The sequence below is a fragment of the Typopeltis vanoorti genome, chromosome 9 (genome assembly GCF_054136105.1).
Source record: "Typopeltis vanoorti isolate ZY-2024b chromosome 9, IOZ_Tvanoo_1.0, whole genome shotgun sequence".
Lineage (NCBI taxonomy): Eukaryota > Metazoa > Arthropoda > Arachnida > Uropygi > Thelyphonidae > Typopeltis > Typopeltis vanoorti.
Window position 1 is genome coordinate 134,264,800 of NC_143557.1, and position 20,212 is coordinate 134,285,011.

Sequence of the window (20,212 nt, forward strand, 5' to 3'; positions counted from 1 at the left end):
ATTTATTTAGTTTCTAGCTGCGCCACCAAATTCATGGGTGGGAGGCGAATCTCCCTCCAAAGAATAACACACAGTAAACCACATGGAACTTTTCTCTCTTAATTCTAAGTAAATCTATGAACTTAAATTTTCGGTTATGCAGTCGTGACAATATCTATTTTTAAGGATCACACAGATTCGAATTAATGGGTAGTGCATTGGAAATAGAAATCAGGCAAGTTATTTAAATAAGAAAACAATTGATTTAACATCAGTGAAATGTACAATGGGTCAATTTTAAGTTCTAAGTAAATTAGCTTCTGTGCTTCAAATTACCACTAATGACTACATTTGCAATTTAGTTCCTCATCAAATTCAATTCTAGTAAGACCACGTGTCTATAATTTTCTCTCGTTAATCATGGTTATACTCAGATCAATCTTACATAACATTCTGCAGGTTTAAGCAATAGCTATAACTATAACATTAAATACACGATGTTTCACCTTAAATTTTAGCCAGACCTTCTCTCACATATAACAAAATACTTCAGATATCAGCATAACGCCTAAAGTCCTCAAGTATCACTATAAAACAAGTCCCTTATTTAAATCACCGTCACAATCTTCTTATTTCCAGCTAAACAAAGGAAAAATCTTACTTTGAACAGATGTCAGGTCTTTTCTGAATGATCCCTGAAATGACTTCCTTCTATTACCGTCCGACTTTAGTACTGCACTTCGATATCTCTGGAATTTTGTGAGATCTCCTCTTAATATTGCCAAACATTTGGATCTTGGCAGCATGAAGACTCGGCATCTAATTTCTTCTAAAACCGTTTATCTTAGTCACGTCGCTTTCTTGTCGTTTTCTTTCTGGAACTCAGGTCTCTGATGGCAATTAGAAATCATTTCCCAAGATGTTATCAAAACTCTGCTGCCGTAACGTATGTCGTATCATCGTTCTTCTCAACTCTGGGACCTCGTCAACTTCTAATTAGAAACCCCCACGTGACCTCAAAACTTCTCGCTGACCAAAGAACCACACTCAAAAAAAACAACTTCTGTCGCCATAGCAAACCCCCTTTATATCTTGCCAATGACCTTGAGTTCTGCTACGTAGTAATCACCTGGGTATTAAGTCGTTCTGCACCCACCACTTTTTTTTTGGTCGTTGCATTAAGGTGGGAAACCCCCTTGCAAACCTCGAAGTATTGACCTTCGAGGTTTGCAGTTTCCCCAGGTCATTAGTTAATACCTTAATCTATCTAGAATTACTGTAGACACAATTAATCTTACGCTTATTTTTCTGTTCTTTTACAAAACCCTTTGAGGTGACAATATTCAGTAATATACAAATTTTATTATTTCGACTAAATGCGAGTTAGCCTGTCTCTTACTGAGGTAGATTGTTTTTCACCGAGAAACTCAGGTTTTTCATCCCTCAGAACAGACAAACTGACTCGTGAACACACACACACACACACACACACGGATTTACAGTCATAAAATACATACTTAATCCCTCATTAGGAGGGCTTAACCAGTCCTAAGGGATGGTTGAGGAAAGGGAAACCCCCACACAAAATAAATTAACTGTCCTTTGCTGTAATTTAGAATTTAGAAGTAACAAGGTAGCCGAGTGATACCTTGGCTGACGAAGATAATTCGTTCTGGAATCGCATTCGTTAGCCGAAACGTGATTTCCCGTAGATTTCTATAGAAAATCTTTTAATTCGTTCTGGATGGTGCCTACTATTTTAAGATAAGTTTTATAAAATAGTAAAAAACACACCATAAAAGGGCAAAAACTCACCAAAGGCTGAGATGAACAGCTACCCAATTAGATGAAGGGGAATGGAAAGTAGAATGAAAATCTGATGATCTTTACACTATTATATACACTTTATTAAACTGAAAATATGTACACAACGTTTTTACTATTCTTCCAAATTTTCAAAGTTTAATCAAGATAAATCTCCTTTTCTTCAGTAGCTGGTCTCTGTCTCTTTGCTAAAGGAGAAGTCAAAAATCTGTCCAAAGTTGATTGAACTTCTCTTTCTTTCAGAATTTTTTTAAAGTGATTCAGACACTTGTCTTCAACCAAGGCACAAAATCTGTTCATTTCAGCTTTGTTGGGATGCCACTTTGTAGCCAAAGACTGAAACTCTTCCCAGTAGTGCAGCATTTTTTTAATGTCACCTGTTGGCACTCTTTGCTTTTTATTGCTGTCCTTCTCCTCTGATGAGCACTCTTTATCTTCCTTGTCTCTTTCCTGATTCAGTTGCTCTTCAAGATCTTCTGTTGTCAGATCTTTTGAGTGTTCTTCAACTAATTCTTCTACATCTTCTTCATTTACCTCCAAATGTAATGCTTTGCCCTAGGAGACTATCTTATCTACAATGTCAGCATTTTCAGCATCTTGAACACTGGAAACAGCACTTCTTATCTTGCAGCAGTCTGTCCATAACTTTTTCCAGGCAGCATTAAGTGTCCTAATTGACACTTTGTCCCATGCCATGGCAATGACTTGAATTGCATGAAGGATATGATAATGATCCTTCCAAAATTCCCTCAGAGTCAGACTGGTAAATGAAGTTGCATCAAAACATCTTTGGCTGAGTTTTGTATACAATTTTTTAAAGTTTGATGTGACCTGTTGGTCCATGGGTTGCAAAATAGATGTGGTGTTTGCAGGAAGAAATTTTATCTTGATGAAGTTAAATTCTGCCTCAAAATCTTCTAAGCCAGGTGGATGTCCTGAAGCATTGTCCAGAAGAAGCACAGCCTTTTCAGGCAAGTTTTCTTCTCTCAGGTAATTTTTCGCCATGGGCCCAAACACCTCCACGATCCACTCTGTGAATATGCTTCTTGTTACCCATGCCTTGGTGTTTGACTTCCAATAAACACTAAGCATGAGCTTGCAAACATTCTCCTTGAAAATTCTTGGTAGACCAACATTGGTTTAATTTTGAGATCACAATTTGCATTAGCACAAAATAATTTTCATAAATCATTCTGGCTTTGCTGCAGATCATCTCGAGTCATAGTGTCACCAGCCATTTGTTGCTCATTTATCCAATCAGAAGCTTTTCCATTTCTTCATTTACAGAACTTTGGGATTGAGAAGCCAAGGTCTTCACACCGGCTGCAACTGAAGCTGCCTTAATCTTCTTCAAAATTGTAGCTATTGATGATGATGCTATGCCATGCCTAACTGCTAAATCCACAATTCTGACTCTTTCATATGCTGAAATTATTTCTTTCTTTTGCTCAATTGTGAGCAAATTTCTGCTTCCCTTGGGTTTGTCGCTTACTTTTTTTTGGACCCATTGTCAAGAAATTTTTTTCACTTTTAAAATTTTTTCTGAAAAATATAAAAAAAAATGACATATAGCATATTATTTATTTAATTATATAAGAATAGAATTTACTAATTATAAATTAATCCCCTATAGTAGAATTTAGCCAAGTAAAGAATAAATGCTATCACACTTACCTCTTGCATTCACAGCCACACGGAGCGTGCACTGTACCGACACTGGTATGAGGCATCTCACTTATCGCTGTCTTGAACATAAGCAACCCAGTCGGGTTGGTGGGTTTCCCCTATGTGATGTGGTCAATTCATTTCTTTGTCACATACACATACAGACGGAAAAGATAAGCTCCTGGAATGGCCCGACCATTCATGTTTGCTGCTTTATGTTAGTGTGCGCATCCACTAAAACATTCGCTAGCCGAGTCCAAAAAACAGTGAAAAAAATCTTCGTTAGCTGAAAAATTCGTTAGCAGAGTCACTCATTAACCGAGGTATCACTGTATTACTAAAAATCAGAATATTAAATATTTACTGTTCATCTTCCAAATTTCCAAAATAGATGTAGTATGGTTTATTCCTTGCTTTAACTGGAATTTTTTGCAAAGTAGACATTACTCTCATCTTGGGATCTTAGTAATAATTCTCTACAACTAATTCCAACATCCAGGTAAAATGTCTTTTTGAGTGGCTAATCTAATTGAACCACAGTGCATTCTGCTGCAAAGATTTTACATTCTTGAATCAAGTAAGCAATTCCAGTATGAGAGAATCAAGGAATCCTTAAAAGGCATGGTGGCCATAGAATTCTGCACACATTGAAATAATTCAAGCCATTCACTAGATTGGTCATAAATATTTATCAATCTGTAATAAGTGGCAAATATGCTGTAACTTTCCATGATAAAGCTCTGCCATATTATATCTCTTATACAAAGGAAGAGAATGTTCTCTTTTATGCATTGTTCAGAACTTGGTGTGTGCTCTGAACAATGTCTGGTGTAAAATGCCAACGGGCATTTTACACCAGATATTTTACATCATTCTCACCGTAATTGAGAATGATGGATAGAGGCTTTCAGCAGTTGTTTATACTGCATGTCTTTTAGGTTCTGATGATCATGTATAGGGTGTTAATTTTCCATAGAATGTTTTATGTAATGGAGTGTATTGGCCAGCAGTGAATATTCTACTTTCATATTTTCATCTCTAGAAAACTGGAAACAGCAAGTAGTTATTTTGGGAAAAATGAAATAAGTTTTTAAAAATTATTATCATTCAGTAGACAAAGGAAATGGTGGGAAGCCCAATGATGACAGAACGATATTTGTTTTTCATTGGATTCACATTCAAGAATGAACTTGATACAGGAATACAAGGAGTTCATTTTCTGTAAGAACTGAAGTAATTCTGACTCAGAGTGGGTCCAGACCTCAAAATGGTTAATTTTGTTGAGAAAACTTAGTTTTGTTTCTGAGAGAAAATAAACTCCTTGCACTCCCGACGTTCACCATTGAACATGAATCCAATAACCAATTATCCTTATTTTGTTTTGAATACCTTAACGATTCATAATCTCACAGGTCATGTTGAATTTTCAGTTTATCAGAAGCCAATCTTTACTAGCGGAGACATTCACTTGTTCCCCCCTGCCATTATTCATCACAGAAGATGAGTATTATCAAGAGTCTTGTATGTAGATCTCATATGATCTACTCTTCTGATCCCATTTTGTTAGATGAACTGAATAAAATTAAAAGCGATCTGATATGTAATGGATACAACTAAACTACCATTCAAAAAATTTTTGATAATTAATCATCCTTCTACTAGACTACAATCCAATGTGAAAAGAATTTCAGCACCCTACCTTAAAGGAACCTCAGAACAAATAACCAGGATTCTTCATAAATTCAATTCATAAAATTCAATCCATACACTTTCTTCAAACCAACTTGGAAACTGTTTTCCTTTTTCTATCTACAAAGGATACATTACCACCTCTTTCCCTACCAGGTGTCCATCACGTACCTTGCTTATGCCATCTTTGCTATTTTGGACAGACTGGCTGTTCTGCCTTAATTAGCATTGAAGAACTATATTATGGTTTTGGAATCCAACAAGTTTAGCCTTGCTTCTCATGCTATTCACACTAGGCACAGAGTTCTTTGAACCCAGACAAAACTTCTTCATTCCATCAAGTTCATTTGGAAATAATGGAATGAACTTGATGGAAATAATCAAATGTGAAACGCCATGGAATTGTCTGAACCTCAACTGATTAGACTGCATGCCAATCTCCAAGATTTGGGAAGTGATCACCATTAATTGTTCATAAGTTTTTCTTTTTTAATTAACAATATTTAAAATTATTTTTTATCACACAGCTTTTTATAGTTGTTCCTCTGAATTCTAACATTGCAATCATATACTTCAGCTGCAACTGAGACAATTGAGCTAATATATGACTCATTATTGATTCATGTTTTGAATGTAGTTAACAGTCTGTCTCCCTGTTGATGTCCAACATTACACGTTGGACAAAACATATTGTAATTTTTGTTACATGTTTCCGTAAGATGTGAGAGTTATTTAAATATGCCTAGTGCACATCTTCCCTTCAAACTATTTAATGTTTATATATGGTAAGACCATGAATAATGAAGGGAATTGTGGGAACTCATACATCTCAATAACGGAACACAAAGGATTGTGAGTAACCAAACATAAAGGAACACAAAACAGCAATGTGAAAAGTACAAATGCAAACAGTACTAGAAAACATATAAGAAAGAACTGGAGGAGTATGAAATTATAAAAATGAAAAGCAGAATTCATGTTTAAATTTTGTTAAATTAATCTTATAGATAAAGAATATTTCAACACAAAATAATCTTATCCACTCAAAAATCATAACTTTTAATTAAACTTCAAATTAAAGAAATACCATATATTGTACCATATTAACAGTTCTAAGAGAACGGTATGAATTTATTTCAGCTGTTCACCACTAAGTCTCAATTTCTCCCACTTCTCCTCACCCAAGCTGACTAATGTAGGCCAATGTACATCCCTTGTATTCTCTCCTTTTTAGTAATTGGAGGTGACATTTATAAAGTTGACTGAAGTTTTCAGATTATTTTTGATTTAATGGTACAGACAGCACATATTTCATTTATTATAAATATTTCAGTTAAGTTACATTAATTTAAGCTAGCTTGGCATTTTAAAATGTAAACATTAATTGTATTGTGCATTTTAATATTTATAGTTTCATCTGTCAGCTCTTTCATATGTCCCCCATTGTTCGCATTTGTATTTTTTGTGTTGCTGTTTTGTGATGTTTTTGTTTGGTTCTTGCCAATCTTTTATATTCTGTTGTACATTTCGGTGTTTCCCACTATTTCTACTATTTTCCATTCCTGGGAATGGAGTGATGGTGATGGGGGGTGGGGATCAGTTTTCCTCTAAATCACAAATTTACTATAGCAAACTTTGTGTTATAAAAAAACTTTCCTGGTCCCTTAGGGTTTTGCTATAGTCAGCATCTCGGTATCAAAAAAAAAAAAAAAAAAGGGCATCATAGCATTATCTGTTGATAAGGAATATTGTTATTTTTCATTGAATATTTTTTAATATAAAAAATAGTATATATGATTATAGCTATTTGGTTTTTCAAGTTAGCATTTTTTTCATCCAAGAATTAGACTAAAAAAAAAATAAATAACAGTTTTGATTCCTTTACCTGAAAATATTGTGTATGAGTTAATAATTAGTTGTATATTTCAGTGTTCCAGAAGAGCGGATTCTTCCTTTTGGGATGAAAGATAACTTTTGGGAAATGGGGGAAACGGGTCCTTGTGGTCCATGTTCTGAAATCCATTTTGACCGAATTGGGGAACGAGATGCTACAGATTTAGTAAATGCTGATGTACCTGATGTTTTGGAGATATGGAATCTCGTATTCATTCAGTTTAACAGGTAAGCAAGAGCTCTTGAAAACAGCGATATATAGTAGTTAACATTTATGCATTATCATATACTTGAAGTCCATAAGTATTTGTAGTTAAATTTGTATTATTGTAGAGTCCAGTTGCTAACCCTTCAGCGTGATTGCTTTGTTTTGGCCAAAAATAATGTGCATATAAATAAATATTACCATTCATAATTCTTATAGGCTAAAATTCTTATAGGAATTTTTTTTTTTTCTTCTCTCAAAGTTAAAAATGAAGTCTGAACTTTGCAGAAGCAAAATTTCAAACTTCATGCCAGTTTCATTTGCAGTTTTAAGAGTCGCATAATTTTGAGCTCCTGAAAAACTGAAGTTGCTGTTGCTGTTTTTTTTGTCTGAAAAATTCGAAATTTTTTAAATTGTTTTGACTTCTATATTTCATTCTAGATATAGGAGGCTCCCTATATTGTATTTTCTAGTTATCTACCTTCTAAGAGTACATTTTTTTTACTAAAGAAAGAGCTAAAAGGCTTCATTTTGATGATGCAAAATTACATAGGAAGAGTGGATATTAAATTCAACATTATTTCAAAACCAATGTTTGTAGAAACTATGAAAGTTTCGTTAAGTTTACCTGAGAGCTTACAAGAATACCATCGGCATCCCCAAGTTGCCTTAGCTTGCACTACTTAAAAGACATGACTGCTGCCCAATTGTCCGTATATTTGCTTTTTATTAGTCCATTTGATACTGACAGTTGTTTCAAACTGGTTGGTTCTCTTCAGAGACCAAGCAGAAACTTTAATAGATCAAAAACTCACATTTTTTTGACATTTTGATTTACTTAGTGCTGAACGAAAGTTTTTGCTCTCTTAAGGTTTCTGCCTGATCTTTGAAGAGAACCAACCAGTTTGAAATAGCTGTCAGGCCAGTGAAACCTTTATCAGATTGACTAATAAAAGGTAAATATATGGACACTTGGGCAGCGGTCACCTCTTTTAAGGCAAGTTAAGGCAACTCGGGGATGCCGAGAATTGTATTCTTGTTAAGCTCTCAAGTCAACTTACAAAACTTTCATAGTTTCTACAAACATTTGACTTCGAAATAATGTTGCATTTAATATCATTTCTGCCTGTGTACATTTTTATTCAGTATAACCCTCTTTGCATATTGGAGCCTGCCATCTCTGTAATAAAACTGGCTAACTCATCTTCAGTTTAAAAATCCTTATAAAAAATCTTTGCATCTTAGACATGATTTGAACCCAGGTCTTTCCAACCAGAGGGTATTTTCTTCACATACTGAGCTGCACAGTCTCACTACTGAAAATAAGTTTTTTTTGAAAATTTTGCTATTTTTTATTATTATTGACGATGAGATTGCCTAGCAGATAGTAAACAAATGTTTCATTTTCATGCCATATTTAATCTGTTTTTTTTTTTAGGGGTGGGGGAGGTGGATGGGATGGTAGATTTATAGATCTGCTTTCTGGTAATTCCTAAGAAAATCTCATACAGTGATCTCTCTTAATTTTCCAATGTTTAACCAACCCTTGAATTGGTATCTGTCAATTAGTTTCTGGTATATAATCATGTAACTATACCATCAGTTACCCAGTAAATTGCTTTCCCACTGTGGTGGAATAATTGAGGTATTGCTGTATTTTTATTTTTATTATTTTTTTTAATAATTTCACAGAAAGAAATGTGCTGTAAAGAGTCACTAAATAATCATTCTGGTAATTTAATGAATCCTGGAAACTTGCACTAGATGTGTTTAGGAGTACAACATCATTTGCATAAAGCAAAGAGCTAAGTTTCCAGGATTCATTTCCTGTGATTATATGGATTACTTTCCTTCAGAATGTAATCCATATAGATGATGAATAAGAGTGGGGAAAATGTGAATCCTTGTCTTACCCCTGATTTTACATCAAATCATCTTCATGTATTCTTTCAATTCTAATTGCTGACTATCAACTTAAATATAGACTATATACATTGCTCTCGGATCATTATATAATGTTCCATTCACCTCATATAATTGTAGTGTCTTAAAAAGCTTTTGTCCAGGCAACTTGTCAGATGCCTTTTCCATATCTACAAAACTTAAGTGCAGATCCTTCTCATATTCCCACGATTTCTCAACTATTTGTCTTAAAGTGAAAATCTGATCTCAACAAAACCTCTATTTGGCCTGAACCCAGCTTGTTCTTCTCCAATCTTTCTCAACCTCTTTTCAAGTATGCTTGTATAAATCTTACCTGGAACACTTAGTAGATGTATTCAATATATACAAGGTGGCTATAAATAACTTTCCCTCTTTGGAGGCATCTGTAGCTAAAACCAATAAATGGAATGAGACCAAATTTTATATTGAGACTTTTGAAGGCACAGGGAGATGATTTCCGTGAAAAAAAGATTTAGTACCAGAAGTCACCGATAGGGGAAATTTTGGCACTGGTGGAGCCGAAAACAAGCAGATAATTACATTAAAGGCAGATAAAATGGAATAATAACATTTCGATGGTGTAAGCGACAGCCGTGTCACTCATTTCAGCTGGATATGTGGCACGTTACAATGATGATAATAATAATAAAACTAAAACAACAACTTGCGAGAGAGACAGAAATTAATGTAGTGATTGAACTCACAGGAAATAATGTTTTATTCATCAGAATCAGGGTCCCCTGGACCACATACACGATTTTCAATGTGCTGACCTTTCTTGTGTACAACAAATTGCATCCGGTTTGTGACATCCTCTACAGCTGAGCGTAAGGAGTCGGATTGGATGTTCATAACAGCCCGTTTTATGTACTCTTTCAAGACATGCAAGTTGGGAACGCCACCAACATACACAACGGATTTCAAATACCCCTACAGCCAAAAGTCAATCAGCGGTAGTTAGTGGTTGCACACGACTGAACTTATATGGATAGAAGTGAAGCATTTTCCGTAAGATTTTCCAGACTGTACCATAAGCCATATCAAGTTTGGGAGCTATGGCATGAGCGCTTTGACCAGTACTGGTCCCTGTGTCGTCAAACACCGCAGTAGCAACATCTCTTACTGTCTCTTCTTGCACTGCTTTCCATCCTCTGCCAGGTCTAACTCCTAGTGATCCAGTTTCTTCAAACTTCTTAATCATAGCTCTCAGTGCTACAGCTGACATAGGACCTGTATTCAGGTTATGAAGCCTTCTAAATTTCTGAAGGGCCGCTACGTCATTGCACTGTTTATGGTAAAACAATTTAACAAATAAAGCATGCTGAGGCAAGGTAGGACACATATTGAGCACAATTCGTCAGTCATTCGAATAACTGCCTGAACTTTCCCAATCCCTTTTTAAGTGGAATTGGTGGCACTGCTGTCACAAACGCACAGTAAAATTTGCATAATCCTTTTTACCTGTGTTTACTGCAAATATTTGATTGCTTTCAGCTCCACCAGAGCTAAAATTTCTGCTATTGGCGACTTTTGGTACTAAATCTTTTTTTCGCAGCATTCATCTCCCCATGCCTTCGAAAGTCTCAATATAAAATGTGGTCTCATTTCATGTATTAGTTTTAGCTACAGATACCTCCAAAGAGGGAAAGTTAATTTATGACCACCCTGTACATGAAAAACACAAGGTAAAAGTATTATTTATTAAATATACTGCCATATATTTTAGTCTGAAATTAACAGACCATCGGCAGTGGCTTACATAACAGTTTTTACAAGGTAGAATGCAAACAATTGATTTATTGAAAATAGCATCATGCTTTCACTGAAAAAAAAAAAAGGTTAATCATAACAGTGTAAAATAAATTGTGTGTATAATATATATATAATTTATAATATCATACTAAACAGATCATCAGATAGATGTAATATCTAGTTGGTTTCTTAAGACCTTTATGTCTTAAGACGTTGGTGTTAATTAAAAAAAAAAAAAAAAAACTAAAGTGCTCTTTGAATGAAACTTTCAATATTTTTGATAAGGATAAGCACTCTCCTTAAATATCAAATAGGCATTAAATTTGTACCAGCATCTATGTAGAGGGCATGTTTCAGACCAAAGAATGTTGTGGTCTGCCTCTATTCCATGTTGAGCTAATCCAGAGTTATTGGATTTTTTGTGGAAAATATATGATCGATGTTCTTGTATTCTTTTTTTGTATTGACAATCCAGTTTGTCCGAAGTAGGAAAGATGGCATTCACCTGGAACTTGGTATACACCTGGGAGAGACATAGGAGAGTGTTTATCTATAGAAGAGGGAAATACATTGAGTTTATTAATAAGAATAAGTCATTACTAAATCATATTTCTTCAGAATTCTCATAATTGGTTCTGAAATGCCGGAGTTGTATGGGATTGGAACTCAACATATTGATTCCTTGTTGTTTGGGTTAGGTTAGGTTTGTAGTAGTCAAAGAGATGTTATGTAGTTCTTTTGGAGAAGCCATTTAATTTCATATACTGTTTGATGAGAGTTCAAGTCTCCATTTATAGGTAGAACTCTCATAAAACAATATATGAAATTAAATGGCTTCTCCAAAAGAACTACATAACATCTCTTTGTTAGACTTAGCTCGTTGAATTAAACACTTTATGATTCCTGTCTTTTGAGAAGGATGATGTGCAGATTGTTGAAGAATGTAACAGCCAGTGAAAGTAGGTTTTCTATGAGCGGATGCTAAATTAATAAATTGTTAAATTATCTGATAAAGAGCAGATGCAAAAAAAACAATCAACTCTTCCAAAACAGTGTTTGAAAGAGCAAAAAGCAGGAAACTAGCAGCCTGTCCAAACGGCAGCCAAACCTTTTGGTCTCTTGCCAAAGCAATTGGCTGTAACTTCTGTCCAACACTATTCCCACCCCTATCAAACCCTGATGGCTCTACTGCCTCATCACCCACAGAAAAAAGCCAATCTTCTGGCCTCATATTTGTTGTTTCAAGGATACTTGCGACATAAGACTGAATGATATAATCACGTAATCACAAGAAAGATATTTATTTAACCAAATATTTCGGTCTGGAAATAGCAGACCATCGTCAGTGGTATTACAAGAACAGTTTAAAAAATACAAGCTAGAATACTAACAATAGATCGTTAAAATTAGAACACGCCGCGTGATGTTACATCACTAAGTATGAAACGGAATATTTTGGAGTAGAAACATGATTGAATTTGCTATTTAAAAAAAAAAAATGAATGAGTAATCTTGATTGGACTTTCCCAGATTTTTGATATAGATATACAGTCATTACGATTCAGGTTGGGGTGATGGAGAAATGTCTCCATGCTTTCCTTGAACAAACGTTCGAACCTATAACGGGATCTATGTAAGAGGCGAGTCCTGGACCGAAGGATGCTGTGGTCAGTTTCAATCCCGTGTTGAGCCAATCCAGACTTTTCAGGTTTGTTGTGAAGAATGGATGATTGATGTTCTTGGATTCTTTTTTCAAGAGAACGTCCAGTTTGTCCAAAATAAGAGAGATCACAGTTGCACGGAATTTGATAAACTCCAGGAAGAGATAAAGTTGAGCGTTTGTCTTTAGGAGAAAGAAAATGAAAAGACAATTTGTTAATAGGTGAATACGTAGTTGTTAAATTATATTTCTTTAAAATTCTTGCGATAGGTTCTGAAATACCAGAGATATAAGGAATAGGCACTCGACGTAGAAACTTTGTTGTTTTATGGAGGATTATAATAATTGAGAAGACGTTGAGTACTTTTTTCAGAAAAGCCATCGAGTTTCATGTGTTGTTGGATAGTAGAAAGTTCTTTCTGTAGATAATCAAAAGTAGAACAATTAGTTTTGGCTCTTCTGATGAGGCATTTTATAATTCCAATTTTTTTTTTTTTTTTTTTTTAAATAGCAAATTCGATCATGTTTCTACTTCAAAATATTCTGTTTCATACTTAGTGATATAACATCACGCGGTGTGTTCTAATTTTAACAATCTATTGTTAGTATTCTAGCTTGTATTTTTTAAACTGTTCTTGTAATACCACTGACGATGGTCTGCTATTTCCAGACCGAAATATTTGGTTAAATAAATATCTTTCTTGTGATTACGTGATTATATCATTCAGTCTTATGTCGCAAGTATCCTTGAAACAATAAATTCTTATCCTTCACGGGGAAAATGCTACCAAAATAACTGGTAAATTAGGAAAACTTTCAGTTATAGAAGGTAGGTTACGAGCAAAGATTAATTTCTTAAAAAATTGCCGCGACAACAAGATTATTCCCAATTTCGCTACGATTAAAGAAACAATAAAATCTCCTGGAGCTCATAATATTTACCGGAACACTAGTTTAACTCTATTCCGTAATCAACTTAAAGCTGCTAAACGTGACCTTGCTATTCACAATCATCAGATTTCTGATTTGTGCACCTATATATCCACAAATTTGGATCCACATCTTTCTCACATAGTTCTAAATGTGGCTAAACGTTCGGCTCAATGTGCTTATAATAAACTAAGTCAACATCTTAACCGTAAATATGAAGCTCTTTCGTCTAGACAATCCAAGCCATTCATAACTCCAGATAATTGGATTGTAAATATATCCGGATGTCCTTTGACTAAAAGTGAAACCCTCATCTTGTCAAAAGGACATTTTTCTATTGTTCCAAATAAAATACCATATCTTGATTTCCTAGTTAATATTGAGAGGAATCTTAATCATCTAACCAGTGATAAAGCTAATGCTCTTCACCTAGAAGTCGCTTCATCTCTACTTAAGGCTAAACTTCCTCCTTCCAACATATCTCCTTCTGAAATGAAATCTTTACAGTCCTTGAGAAAAAATAATCACCTCATTATCACTAAAGCTGACAAGGGAAAAGCAACAGTAGTTATGGACTCAGCAAATTATAGAAGAAAACTTTCTCTTTTGCTTCGAGATCGCTCCACATATCAAGAAATTGATTATAATCCAACCAACAGACAACTGAAGAAATTAAATTCTCTCCTTGATGAAGTCATCAGTTTGGATAAAGACACAATTGAAAGACTTAAAACTCATTTTGCACGACCTCCTAGATTTTATGGCCTTCCAAAAATCCATAAGATTGACTATCCTCTTCGTCCAATAGTAGATTGTATTGATTCTCCTACTTACCGTATAGCCAAATATCTAGCTAAATTATTGAAATCTTACATTGGCAACTCTAATTCTTTTTTAAAAAACTCCTCAGATTTCTTACAAAAATTAAAAAATGTCTCATTACAACCTACAGATCTTATGGTTAGTTTTGATATAGAATCTTTATATACCAATGTACCTCTCAAGGAAACTTTAAAATTACTTGCTGACATCTTTCCTCAAGATATTATAAAACTATTCGATTTCGTAATACATTCTGGATATTTCGCATGTCAAAACAAATTTTAAAGCCAAGTAGAAGGAACGGCCATGGGAAGTCCTCTTTCTCCGGCTTTAGCCAACTTTTATTTAGAACATTTAGAAAAGTCCTCTTCGCATCTATTTTCCCTCAACCATCTTTTTGGGTAAGATATATAGATGACATATTTACTATTTGGCCTCACAGCAAAAACGCTTTACCTTCCTTTTTAAACAGTATTAATTCCTTGCATCATCGCATAAAGTTTACTATGGAATTAGAAGAAAACAACCAGTTATCTCTTTTAGATGTTCTCCTCATCCAATCACCTTCACATATTCTTACAACTACAGTATACAGGAAACCAACATTCACAGATCGTTATATTCTTAAAGAATCAGCCCATCATCCATGTCAAAAAACAGGAATTATAAAATGCCTCATCAGAAGAGCCAAAACTAATTGTTCTACTTTTGATTATCTACAGAAAGAACTTTCTACTATCCAACAACACATGAAACTCGATGGCTTTTCTGAAAAAAGTACTCAACGTCTTCTCAATTATTATAATCCTCCATAAAACAACAAAGTTTCTACGTCGAGTGCCTATTCCTTATATCTCCGGTATTTCAGAACCTATTGCAAGAATTTTAAAGAAATATGATTTAACAACTACGTATTCACCTATTAACAAATTGTCTTTTCATTTTCTTTCTCCTAAAGACAAACGCTCAACTTTATCTGTTCCTGGAGTTTATCAAATTCCGTGCAACTGTGATCTCTCTTATTTTGGACAAACTGGACGTTCTCTTGAAAAAACAATCCCAGAACATCAATCATCCATTCTTCACAACAAACCTGAAAAGTCTGGATTGGCTCAACATGGGATTGAAACTGACCACAGCATCCTTTGGTCCAGGACTCGCCTCTTACATAGATCCCATTATAGGTTCGAATGTTTGTTCAAGGAAAGCGTGGAGGCATTGCTCCATCACCCCAACCTGAATCGTAATGACTGTATATCTATATCAAAAATCTGGGAGAGTCTAATCAAGATTACTCATTAATTTTTTTTTTTAAATAGCAAATTCAATCATGTTTCTACTTCAAAATATTCCGTTTCATACTCAGTGATATAACATCACGCGGCGTGTTCTAATTTTAACGATCTATTGTTAGTATTCTAGCTTGTATTTTTTAAACTGTTCTTGTAATACCACTGACGATGGTCTGCTATTTCCAGACCGAAATATTTGGTTAAATAAATATCTTTCTTGTGATTACATGATTATATCATTCTGGCCTCATACTTTGCTTCAAATGCATGCATAACTAATGATATTAAATGTCCCCCAACCATTCCAGACACCCAACATACAATGCCCCCTATATCCTTTTGCCAGGATGAAATCAGAAAAATACTGTCCCAATTAGACACAAAAAAGTCTCCTGACCCCAATGGTATACCCCCAATTGTTCTGAAAAATTGTGGTCCAGAACTGACCCCTATCCTATGTCACCTATATATACTCACCTACTCCACTGGAATCTATCCCCAAACTGGAAATTGGCCTATATTCAGCCCATTCCCAAGAAGGGTGACAAGTCACTGCCATCCAATTACCACCCTATCTCGCTTACCTCAGTCCTGTCAAAGGTAATGGGAAAAATCCTCAATTCCCACCACCTACGCTATCTTGAAGACACTCTCCAAATAAATGACTGCCGGTATGGATTCCGAAACTGCCGATCAACAGGAGATCCACTCACATACGTCACCCATCTCTGGACAAATGCTATGGAGAGGTTTGGCGAATCACAAGTGGTTGCACTAGATATCTCCAAAGCCTTTGACCGGATCTAGCACAAAGGCCTACTAGGCAAACTACCATCATTCGGTCTGACCCAGGACTACTGTAGGTGGATCACCAGTTTTCTGTCTGGACACACACTGTGTGTGATGGGAGATGGCTCCCTATCCTTGCACCACTCAATTAATGTTGGGGTCCCACAAGGTTCTGTCCTCTCACCAACCCTGTTCCTGCTATACATCAACGACCTATTGCAATTGACCTCCAACCCAATACACAGTTTGCAGATGACAGCACACTACTCTCCTCGCTTGCGTTTGATAAGCCTTACCCTACACAACTCACCTCATCCTACAGAACATCAACCACCACCATCACCCTCAACTCCAATCTCCATGCCATCCTACAATGGGGTTCGGATAACCTCATAAATTTCAATGCCAACAAAACCCAGTTCTGTACTATTTCCCATAAAAAAGAACAACTTTTTCCCAGTATCCTTTTCAACGATACCCAAATTTCCAGACAGCTGGAGATCTCGCTCCTTGGAATCACCCTCACATCAAACCTCTCCTGGCACAAACATATCTCAAACATTGCATCCTCAGCCTCAAAAAAACTAGGATTTCTCTTCCACTCAAGACGTTACTTCACCCCTGAACAGCTACTAACATTATACAAGTCACAAATCCACCCAACTATTGAGTACTGCTCCCACATATGGGGTGGGGCCCCTAAAAGCTCTCTCAAAATGCTCGACTCAATACAGAGGAGGGCTAGACTTATCAATGATCCATCCCTTACCAACTCTCTCCCCCCACTTTCACACAGGTGTTTGGTCTCTGCAGTAAATATATTCTACAAATATTTCTGGGAAATGCTCATCCGAAATAACATCAATAATTCCCCTGCTCAGTACTAAGCTCATTGGAATACGTGCAGCTGCTGTACAATATCCCCTCACAGTACACCTAGTAACAAACAGAACAAATTTCTTTTCCTCTTCCTTCATCCCTGCAACTGCTGCACTGTGGAACAGTCTTCCACCTGCTGTGTTTCCCAATGAATACAATTTAAAGTCATTGAAATCAAATGTAAACAAATTCCTCCTTTCCCAACCCATCACCCATACACAGTACTAATGTACTATAGGTTGACCAGTCAATCTCCTGTGTATGGGCCCAACATTAAAAAAAATAATAATAATAAAAAAAAAAAAAAAAAAAAGATGAGAAGAATGTTTAAAAATGATAATTTGTTGTCTCATTCAATTACCATAGTGAATTTCATACAAGGATGTAAAGTATTAGCTAAAAATGTTGATAAGGCCACACCGCAAAAGTGTTGTCTATATAATCCAAAATGAAGGCTGAGAGTGTATAGATGAAAAAAGGTTATCTTCTAAATATTCTAAATAAAAGTTGGCTAAAGCAGTGGAGAGTGGGCTTCCCATGGCAGTTCCTTCTACTTGGTTGCAGAATTTGTTTTGACAAATGAAGTATCCAGAATGCATCACGAATTCTAAGAGTTTTACTATTTCTTGTGGGAATATTTCAGATAGTAGTTGTAAGTCTCTTTGAGAGGTATGTGTGTAAATAGTGATTCTACATCAAATCTCATCATAAGATGAGTAGGTTGTATGGAGACATTTTTTAATTTGTCTAAGAAATTTGAAATGTTTTTTTTTAAAAAATAGACTTGCCTCTATGTGATTTCAGTAAGTTTGCTTAATATTTGGCTATGCGATACATAGGTGAATCAATGCAGTCTACAATCGGATGGAGAGGAATGTCTTTCTTATGAATCTTTGATAGACCATAGAATGTGCTTATGTTTTCACAAAAAAAAAAAATTCCAATAAGTCTGGATTAGCTCAACACTGAATAGAGGCAGACCACAACATTCTTTGGTCTGAAACATAGATGATGAGACATATTTGAATGCCTATTTAAGGAGAGTGCTGAGGCCTTGCTTTACCACCCTAACTTGAATTGAATGACTGCTTATTGTTATCAAAAATATGGGAAAGTTTGATTCAGATAACACATCATTAAAGTTTTTTGACTGGAGTTAAATGGGGAACTACTTGGAGTTGTGGACATGAAATGCTTAAAGACAATGACCCCACTGTTTGGATATTTTGACTGCAGAAAATCAGTCTTCAGAGATATGCAATCAGAGAGGTCAATGTGGTTATCAGAATTTGAAGAGCAACAAAAATAGAAAATAAACACAACGAAGCATGTCAAGGAAATTTTGACTCAGAGTTGATCAGACAGATGGGATTCTAGGTTTGGAATTATCTGACATGGGATATCAGATCAGCTGAATGCATATATACCACATGCACACTTGTGACAGATTGAAATGTCAAGTGTAGTTGGACTGTTGAGGTCGTAAGCTGAGATTCCATCAAGAATAACAAATCCAGTTTAGATGCTTGTAAATGATGGCGGTACACATTGCTTATATTAACTGGATGTCGATGAAGTGTATGCATTGAAGCAGATGTTAAAAGTCTGCTAGTGATTTCTTTCGTATAGTTTCGAAGCTTATGCGCTTGGCTTGAATTGTAGATGTGCATGTGCGTGCACACACACAATTTTCATCTTTCTTTATGTGTAAATTGTAATGCTGAGTTGAATGATGCCACGATATTTGAGCATTATGTTATTATATAGAAATGGTTTTAATTGGGAGAGGAGAGTATATTAATTTAATTAATTAGCTAATGGTTAACTTTTATTTATTATTTATTTATTTGATCTGAGTGCTTTATTGTTTTTTGCTAATATAGATCATGGTGAGCACATAATTTGGATTTACTATTTTTGGAGGCTATAGGATAATGGCATGGTGAAAAGCACCAATAATTTAGGGCATTTCACCCTTCAGTTAATACTCTATGCTTATAAGGTGGATTAATATTTCAGTTACAGTTAAAATTCAGAAGCAGTGCATAAAAGGAAAGAAAGAACCATTTCATGAGAGGAATATGTATCTATGGAAAGAAGGATGTAATAATATTGTTACTGTATGGTAACAATATTGTTGCCATTTAGTCATATCTATTACTCTGATTATGTCTATTAGTGCAGCAAATTCAGCAAGAAGAATGCTCTTTCATCTTAATTGGTAAAAATCTGTAATTCAATAGGTAGCAGTAGAATTCTTACTGATATATGAATTATGATTTTAATTTTGAAAAATTACATGATTCTATAGAAATGTTTATTATATTGTTATTATAAACATGTATATAAAATATGGGAAATTTTTGGTATTAAAATACACCTTATAATATAAATAAGGAGTTTAATAAAAAAATAACAATTAAAATCTGACAAGTTTTTTTATGTCATAAGACTTGCATCTTCAGGTACATTAGTGGTACATAAGTCTTACACATCAAAAGCTTGTTAATAATTAATTATGCATATTAGATGTTTTTGATAACTTCACAACTGTTAAATACAATTGACAAACCAGAATACAAATGGTAAATTCGTTGGAACTAGCAACAGTATACAGTAACAAATTCACCATTTGTATTCTGGTTTATCAATTGTATTTAACAGTTGTGAAGTCATCAAAAACATCTAATATATATAATTAATTGTTAATAGGCAGGTGTTTATGTTCAGGTACAGGTACATTAGTGGTACTTATGTACCACTAATGTACCTGAAGATGTAAGTCTTATGACGTACGAAACTTATCCGGTTTTAATTGCTTATTTTTTTATTAAACTCCTTATTTACATCATAATGTGGTCTCAGAATCAAAAACTTCCAACAGAACTG

At 34.9% G+C, this 20,212-nt stretch overlaps 1 protein-coding gene across 1 annotated transcript in view; it reads left to right on the top strand.

Annotated features, from left to right (window-relative positions):
* Positions 1-20,212, top strand: part of AlaRS (alanine--tRNA ligase, cytoplasmic) — a 329,791-nt gene that overhangs the window by 64,671 nt on the left and 244,908 nt on the right. Inside the window, exon 4 of the mRNA XM_090398495.1 lies at positions 7,087-7,278. Coding sequence (XP_090254621.1) covers positions 7,087-7,278 — 192 coding nt within the window. The remainder of the gene's footprint in view (positions 1-7,086; positions 7,279-20,212) is intronic.